The sequence below is a fragment of the Piliocolobus tephrosceles genome, chromosome 19 (assembly GCF_002776525.5).
Source record: "Piliocolobus tephrosceles isolate RC106 chromosome 19, ASM277652v3, whole genome shotgun sequence".
NCBI lineage: Eukaryota > Metazoa > Chordata > Mammalia > Primates > Cercopithecidae > Piliocolobus > Piliocolobus tephrosceles.
Window position 1 is genome coordinate 3,562,085 of NC_045452.1, and position 8,590 is coordinate 3,570,674.

Genomic DNA, 8,590 nt, shown 5'->3' on the forward strand with positions numbered 1-8,590 from the left:
TAGGGGGCATCTGGGGGGCGGTGTTTGGTGTTTGGGGGGTTTGTGGTGTTTGGGGGTGTGTGGTTGGGTGTTTGGGGGTGTGTGTGTTTAGGGGGGTGTGTAGTATGTGAAGATGTGTGGTCTGGGGGACTATGTGGTGTCTGAAGGTGTGGTGTCTGGGTGTGTGTGGTGTCTGGAGGGGTGTGTGTGGTATCTGCGGGTGTGTGTAGGGGGCATCTGGGGCGGTTTGTGGTGTCTGGGGCGGGAGGTGTGTGGTGTCGGGGCGGGGGGTGTGGTATTGGGGGGTTGTGTGGTGTCGGGGGTGGGCTTGGTATCTGAGGGTATGTGGTGTCTGGGGGGTGTGTGTGGGTGTGTGGGTGCGCGCTCGCGTGAGATTGGGGGTGTGAGGGCAGATGTGTGAGGTGCCCAGGCGCCAGCCTCCCCAGTTATGGTGTGTTCTACTCTCACCAGGATCTTCCCTGGGGAGGAAACGACCAGGTCCTGGGGACTTGTGAAGCTATATAAGTAGAGGGCCTTGGGCAGATTCAGCCAAGAGCGCCAGCCACCCTGTGAGGGGTCCGGCCTGGCCTGCAAAGAAGTGACAATAGGTTGTCCCAAGTGTGTCTGGCTGCCAGCTGTCCTTAGATTGAACCTGTGCTGCCTGGCTTGGTGGCATGTTGGAAATATACTTGTCCTGGGGTGTCCCTTGGTAAGCGCCCTAGTGTCATTTGGCCGAGTGTCATGTGTGTCCGGCGGGGCAGGGCTCCTCATCCCAGGTGCAGGATGACTGCTGGCAGGAGTCTGAGTGGCTCAGCCCTTGAGGGCGATGCAGAGGGGTAGATGGTGGTCTGCCTCTGCCGTGGGTACCTCGCATGGCCTGGCCTGCCAGACTTCCTTGGGAACTGGCTCCTGGATTCCCCGCCCTCCCTGGCCAGCATATCTAGTCCTGGGGAAGCTTGCACTCTGACTGGTCCTCCTCCTTGAGCCCAATATGAATCATTTCTCTGGGGGTCTTCCCTTATGCCCTGTGCTGCTCCCAGAGCCTGGTCAGGTTGTGGGTTGTGTGTGCATCATAAGTTGGTCCTGGGCCCCTAGACATCTGGGCAGAGCCATCTGCGTAGCCAGTAGTGTCTTGTGCCCATCATGGGCCCTTAGTAGACAGGGAGAGTGGCAGTGGGTAGAGGCTGGCCTCTGGATAGGGCGTCGGGGAGGCTGTGGGCTGGCTCGGGGGCGGGGTGTGAAAGGGGCATGCAGGGGGCCTGCATCCGCTGTGGCGGGCTGCAGTAGGTGAGACCCCCCAGCTCCCAGTTCAGATGGTGATATGTAGGGGTATCCTGGGGGTGCATGTGGCCTGGGCTGGGCCTGGGCATCTGGGATGGTCCGAGTTCTCAGGGAGCTGTTCTGAAGAGTGGTCGCCTGCAGGGCCATCTCCCCTTAGGGCTGCCTGTGCCTAGGGAGTTGGGGTGGAGGCGTCCATTGCAGGCTGTGGCTCTGTCTCCTGTGTCCTCCAGGCATCCGTCATGGGGATGCAGGTGGGCACTCATGGATTCATGAGGGATTCATGGCCGTGGCCCCAGTGGGCTCCCTTCTGGCAACTGCCCCACTTTCTAGCCTTCTGCTGCCCCCCACTTTCAGATAGGCTGGCTCCGTGTGTTCGGTTCCCTCAGCAAAGTCTGGACCCCCTGGGCCTTGTGCCCTGATGTCTGATCCCGGGCTTCTGACTTCACGGCTGGGGTCAGGATGATCGGGGTTGGGCTTGAGTGCAGCCCTGGGATACAGCTGGGGCCTGCTTTGCCAGCTCTGCTTCTCTGTGTGCCAAGTGGTGTTGAACACGGCTCAGGATCTCCTCGCAGAGATAGCTTTACGGTCAGGGAGCAGGCTGCCCATTCCTGGTTAGGATGGTCCTGGTTTTAAGTAAATATGGGGCATTTCCAAAGAGGTTGGAATAAAACTCCGGCCCTGTGGTACTTTGTCTAAGCCTGGTTCTCCCACCCCAGACTGACCATCCCCGTGTTGTCTGAAGCAGACCCCTCAGGTTGGTGAGCAGGGTGCTCTGTGGCCCAGGGCTGGGTGGGCTGGCCTTTGCAGTCATCCCACCATCCTCACGAGCTTCTCTCTCCTCAGTCACGCCGATGATGGAGCTGAAGCCCAATGCAGGTAGTGACCGTGCCTGGGTCTGGAACACCCACGCTGACTTCGCCGACGAGTGCCCCAAGCCAGAGCTACTGGCCATCCGCTTCCTGAATGCTGAGAGTGAGCCAAGAGGCCCTGGGGACCTGCCTGACTTAGGGCTCACCTGTGTGGCAGTGTGGCGGCTTATGTGCAACAAATGCTGTTGCCTTTTGGGGAGAGGGGGCAGTAACTGGAAAGTGTGTCGTGTGGGCTGCCCTGCCCTGCTGTTTGGGGGCCATGCCCAGACTGAAGCCACAAGCAGCGCCTTCCCCGTAAAACTCAAAGCTGTGCCAAGTAGCTGCTGAACAGCAGTGCCCCCTCAGCCGCCTTGTGGCTGGCACTTTGGTTTGCTCTCCAAGCTCCGGTTCCCATCAGTTGATGCAGAGCCTGAGACCCAACCCAGGGCTTCCTCCCAGTGCTGATCTGTGTGCCAGGCTTTGGGGCCCCTCATGGTTGCCTGGGTGCCCGCATCTCTCCTGTGGAGAGATCCACAGGCCCAGGCTGATCTCTCCCCTGCTCAGAGGTCTCTACAGTCCAGATCGTCCAAGCTGCGTCCAGTGGCTCCTGGAGTAGTCAGTGGGTACTGTGGCCTGGTGCCTGGTAGCTGACCGTCTGGTGCCAAGTGACCTTGTCCTTGTTCTGGGAGTGGCTGCCCCAGCAGCCCTTCCAACACAGTTGGGAGCCAAGACTGTGGCAAAGAGGCCCATGCCCCTTGGTTGCCCAAGGGTCCATGCTCTCCACCGCTCTGCCCAAATGGTTACAGTCAGATGAAGGAGACAAAAGGCCAGGGCCGATGTCAGGTGGTCCAGTCCTTTCTTAGGTCAGAAATTACCATGAAATGGGTCTTCTGTGAATCCCAACTCTTCAGAACCGGCAGAGCATGTCCCTTCCACTGCTCATAGCTCTTAGGAAATCTCTCTGTCTTCCACAGATGCACAGAAATTCAAAACAAAGTTTGAAGAATGCAGGAAAGAGATCGAAGAGAGAGAAAAGAAAGGTGACGTGGTGCTATGGGTGGGGGCACTTCTTTGCAGACTCACTCTGCACCTGACTGTACTTCCAGGCGGGTGCTTTTTCTGTCTGCCAGATAAACATTCCAGAGTGCTGTGGCTGCCTCACCTATCCAGGGCGATGCAGCTCCCTGGGGACACAGGTGCTTCCTGGGGAGCCCTGAGCACTTGTCAGTGTTGCTGGCCTCACGTCCGACTGGGCAGGCATTGGAGTCTGGGCACTGTCTGGAGCTCACCAGAAGGTGCTTTATGATGGCCCTCGGTTTGTCTCTCAGAGGGCTTGGTCACCTCTGCCGTGAGGCTGGACTGCAGCTGTGGTGGCAGGTGACCAGATGTCACTGAGCAGCCTGACTAGGCAGTGCTTGAATGCATTCACTTGGCTTCCTTTGGTCATTGAATTTCAAGAAGACAGACTCCAGGGGCAGCTTGGCCAGGCAGGAGTCTGTCCTGAGGGCGGGCAAGCCGCTGTGGGTGGGTGACAGTGCTTGGGACCGTCCTGGCGAGGGCCATGTGCTTGAATGCACTGTGCTTCTGTTTTCTCACTGCTGCTTGTGTTTTAGCAGGATCAGGCAAAGATGATCATGCTGAAAAAGTGGCGGAAAAGCTAGAAGCTCTCTCGGTGAAGGAGGAGACCAAGGAGGATGCTGAGGAGAAGCAATAAATCGTCTTATTTTATTTCCTTTTCCTCTCTTTCCTTTTTTTAAAAAAATTTTACCCTGCCCCTCTTTTTTGGTTTGTTTTTATTCTTTCATTTTTACAAGGGACGTTATATAAAGAACTGAATTCAACTTTCAGGGTTTTTTTTTGTTTGTTTCTAAGTTTTTGCCCTATTGAAGATGACTTCAGAAAATCCATTCCCCAGTCATGAAAATGTACTGTGCTAACTTTCTTTTCCATAGTGGAAACACTTATTTATAGTCATCAAAAATAGTGAATAAAAAACACATTTGGAACCTGGACCAGATGGCAGGATTGTATGTAAACGGGCCCCTGTGCTGTGAGCACTGCTTGCGTAAAAGCCCCCCAGGTGTATGTCCAGGCCTGTCTGCAGCACAGGTGGGTGCTGCACCTCACTATAGCCTGGGTTCCTTGGAGATACCCTGGTGTCTGAGGTCGTGCGTGTGTCTTGCTGTGGGTCTTGAAGCTGAGGTGTCTGAGCTGGTACTGGTGAGGGAGCCTGGCCAGGGGTGTCTGGTGCTAAGTAATGCACGGCTGTGGGCTGGGCAGCGTGGGCTCTGCCAAGGCAGGCTCCACTGCGCTTTATGGCCTGAACAGCCACTGCTTTTTTCTGTGGTGAGGAAGGGTGGGCTTTGTGTGTTTTGAGGAGAGAAAGGAAGACCACCAGAGTACCTTGGCTTTGGAGCAGGAGGCAGTAGCCAACTGAGTGGGTCTCTGGCATCGGCCAGGGCTGACTGGCCCCTGTGGTAGAGTGGCCCCTGTGGAGGGAAAGGCCAGTCCGGTGTGCTGGGTGGGGCTCAGCCCTGTAGTCCTTCTGTTGGAAAGCCTGTCATACCTTGACCTTGGAGAAAACTTCCGGGGTCTTGGCCTCCTGAACTTGAAGTCCACACTTGGCAGTGTTGGAGTTATGGGCATCTGCAGTAACTTTAAAGAAGGAGATGTTTTCCGGTGTGCCATTGGGGGTTGTCACGTGTAATGGATTGTCTCTGCAAACAGCATCTTAAGTGTGTGGTCTCAACTGCCATAATGTGCCCCGTCACCATTTATCATGAACCAGACATGCTTCACTGTGAGGCTGGCTGCCTGCTGCCATCACTTGCTCTTTTGTGCCCTCCACCTGGGCCTCGGCCCAGTTCTCTCTGGCCTCCATGTGCTGTGTCCTGTCTGGTGGCTGCCAGCTGGTTTAAACACCAGTCCTTTATCCCTCTGGGGCAGGGGTCCCCAACCCCTGGCCTACTGACCGGTACAAGTCTGTGGCCTGTTAAGAACTGGGCCACACAGCAGGAGGCAAGTGGTGGGCGAGTGAGCTTTACCACCTGAGCTGCTCCTGTCAGATAAGCAGGGCATTAGATTCCCATAGGAGTGCGAACCCTGTTGTGAACTGCGCATGTGAGGAATCTGGGTTGTGCACTCCTTATGAGAACCTAATGCCTGATGATCTGAGGTGGACAGTTTCATCCTGAAACCACTCCCCTACCCCTGGTCCATGGAAAAATTGTTTTGCACCAAACTGATCCATGGTGCCAAAATGGTTGGGGACCACCGCTCTGGGGGATGTACTTCCAAAGGCAACTACTCTCAGGTTTGTTCATTTTCACATAAATGGGAACCAGTTTATGGTCTGTAGCATCAGCCAAGGCTGACTTTGGTTGGCCCCTGTGGCAGAGTGGCCCCTGCAGAGGGAAAGGCCAGCTTAGGAAAGAAGGCTGTGCTGACTCCTCGTTGTTTCCAGTGCCCTACATGTTCAGAGAAAGTTCTTTGGTAATGAACTATGGAAATGATCCCTGAAAGTATGGTCTTTGCTCCTGGTTTTAAACAGCCCAACTGAAGACTCCTCACATCTTGCCTCTGTTCTGTTAGCTGTGGCCTCGCATCTTGCCATCCTGTTAGCTGTGGCCTCGCATCTTGCCTCTGTTCTGTTAGCTGTGGCCCTCATGCTCGTGGATGGCTTTTTAGCAGGTTGGCAGGGGGGCAGTGGTGCACTTTGCACCCAAGAAGAGGTGAAGCCTGTGCCCCGTGCCGAGTGAGGTCCTCGTGTTGGGAGGGTGACGCTGTCTACTGCAGATGGTGCCTTGCTGTGCCATGTCACCCCTGGGGCCACAGGCTGGGTACAGGTGTCAATTGGAGGCTTTGATGTCTGTCTGTGAAAGGGAGGGCCCCATGCACTGGCTGGAGCTTCCAGGAGGGAAGCCCTTGGCTAGGACAGGCACCCCACACCCCCAGCACAGAAAGGATGTTTAGCATTCTGTATTTGATTTGGGGTTCTAATAAAATTCCAGGCTGACTTCCTTCATCTGGGGATGGGAGAAATGTCTCCAAGGAGAGTCCTCAACAGTGGGAAGGCCCCTCGGAATGGCTGGGATACAGTGCCATCCTGTGGTGGGGCTGTGTTGCAGGGCGCATTTGAGGATGCAGCTTGTTGACACTGCAGGATGTGATGTGCTGCAGGAAGGGAACTGTGCTGGCCCCACGGGAACACAGGGTAGGCTCTGCAAGGACACCCATGTGGGCACTCGCGCCAGCTGTCCAGCCCAGTGTGTTTCCAGTGGGTCCCCTTTGGCAGACAATGGTGAGCAGAATGGGGTCCTGCCGGTGCTAGGGACTGTGTGAGAAATGCAGTGTGGTTCAGCCTTCCATCCCAGGTCTGTCCGCCAGGCTGCAGGCTGGGGAGCCTCCTGCTTTCTGCTTCATTTTCCTTTTCCCTGGGATCTTAGCTCTTCTTGGGGAGGAAACTAGGCCATGGGCTCAACATCCATGTTGGTGGGGGAGGCCGGTGCCGACCTCGCTCGGTTCTCTGTCTCCAGTAGTGGGTCTGTACTACTGGGGATCCCTCTGCCCAGGCCTCTGTGTTAAGTAAAAGGGATCCCAAGGCCAGATGCAATGGTTGACACCTGTAACCTCAGCACTTTGGAAGGCAAAAGCGGGAGGATCACTTCAGGCCAGGAGTTCAAGACCAGATTGGGCAACATAGTGAGAGACCCTATCTCTACAAAAAAATTTTAAAAATAACCTGGCATGGTGGTGCACGTCTGTGGTCCCAGCTACTTGGGAAGCTGAGGTGGGAGGATCACTTGAACCCTGAAGGTTGAGGCTTCAGTGAGCCATGACTGCACCACTGCACTCCAGCCTGGGTGGCAGAGGGAAACCCTGTGTTAAAAACTCAAGGGAAAAGGCATCTCACCAAGTAGGCCTGATTTCGCTTCTTCCCACGGTCAGCATTTGGTAGTTTACTCCAGGGTTCAGCTGGTGGAGGAAGATGACTGTCCTGGCACCCTGCACAAAGCATGAACTTGGAGTCAGACCTGGACCCTGAGGGGTTCTGTGGTGTGTGCCACTAGAGGAGGCACTTCCTTGGGGAAGGTGGGAGCAAGGGGGAGGCTAGAGATGGGCGCCAGGTGGCAGGTGTGTTGCCAACCGCGAGGCTCACTCGTGGCCACTGCAGAGCCCAGGTAACGAGGCATCTGCTCCAGTGGTGTCTGCTCTAGGCTCACCATTGTGCCCTGAGACCCCTCCACTGCCTCAGTGCTTGTGAGCACCTCAGGCTGGGCCTCCTGGAGCAGGGCACCCTGAGAGCAGTGCTTACCACTAGAGCTGCCTGGGAGAAAGCCCATCACCATTTCTGCTGTGCAGCAGTTAGCTGCATTAAAGGCTGGGTCGGGGCCCCAGTCCTGGGTTCTTCCTCCAACAGCCACAACCCTGGCCTGCCCACCCTGAGGAGCTGGGGCCGGATGCTTCCCCAGGTGAGCAGGGGCCTCCAGGCCAAGGAGCCTCATGCCTGCACAGCAGGGTAGGGCCGCACGGGGTTCTGGTTGTAGGGGAGCAGACACTCAGGGCTGGGGGTGATGGGTGAGGTCCCCCCCACAGATCTCCACCTAGGGAGGAGTCTAATGGGTCTGGATTTCAGAACAGGGAGTGCTTGGGGCATGTTGGCGTCGCCGAGGACAATGACCCTCACTGAGGAGGCTCCGGAGCTTGACTGAGGGTCTTCTGCTGGCGCCGCCTGCTCTGCCAGGGGGAACCCACACGAGGCCCCGCCCACAGCGCCGAAGGCCCCGGTTCGGTCCACCTTAAGCGGCAGCGGGGCGGGTGGGATTTCCTGCGGGAGGAGACGCTCAGGGCCTATCGGGCAGGGCCGGGGCGCCGGGCTTCCCAAGGGGCCCGCCTCGGGGAGGATGGGGGCTTCAGCCTACCCTCTTTCAAGCCTGGAGCTCGGGCCAGGATGCGGAGGGCCTGACGCCCGCTGGCCGGCTCCTCCAGCCCAGTGGCCCGAGGGAGGGCTGCGAGGTGGTCAGGAGGCAAAACAGCCACGACGCCGCTGCGGTGTCACACCCGCGCCCCCTCGTGAATGCCAGGGGGCTTCAAACCAGAGGGGTCGTTAGGGAGAGGGCTGCGCCCACAGACGCCCCCAAGGCCACCTGCACGCCTCCGCGGCCCGGGACCAGGGAGCCCTGGCCTTCGCCGTGGTGACCACCGGCCGGCCGGGCCGCAGGGGTGCGTGGGTGCCCGGCCCCCGAGAGCCGCAGGCGCTCGCCGGGTTGGGGTCCCCGAGCCCGCGAGGCCCCGCCCCCTCCGAGGGTCCCGCGAACCGGTGGGCGGCCCGCGGGACCCGTCGACTCGCCCCGCCTCGTCCCTCCTCGCCGCGGTCCCCGGCGCCCGGTCCACCTTAAGGGGCGCGCTGACATCAGCGCGCCGCCGCCGCCGCCGCCCGTGGGGTGGGATTTCCTCCGCCGCCGCCGCCGCCGCCGCCGCCG

General features: G+C 58.1%; 1 protein-coding gene, 1 non-coding gene and 1 pseudogene across 3 annotated transcripts in view; 2 read left to right on the plus strand and 1 right to left on the minus strand.

The window, feature by feature from the left end:
• RANBP1 (RAN binding protein 1) overlaps positions 1–4,120 on the plus strand; it is a 10,392-nt gene extending 6,272 nt beyond the window's left edge. The window contains exons 4-6 of one of the 2 annotated variants that reach the window (XM_023192632.2): positions 2,104–2,232; positions 3,083–3,148; positions 3,722–4,120. In XM_023192632.2, the coding sequence (XP_023048400.1) occupies positions 2,104–2,232; positions 3,083–3,148; positions 3,722–3,822 (296 nt within the window). In that variant the 3' untranslated portion in view covers positions 3,823–4,120. The remainder of the gene's footprint in view (positions 1–2,103; positions 2,233–3,082; positions 3,149–3,721) is intronic. The other variant, XM_023192633.2, reaches the window with a different exon arrangement.
• On the plus strand, positions 3,182–3,306 carry LOC111526749. The gene has a single exon (XR_002726482.1). It is a non-coding gene; the product is annotated as a small nucleolar RNA SNORA77 (small nucleolar RNA).
• Positions 4,121–5,527: 1,407 nt separating the features above from the next.
• On the minus strand, positions 5,528–5,639 carry LOC111526747 (annotated as a pseudogene).
• Positions 5,640–8,590: the final 2,951 nt, after the last annotated feature.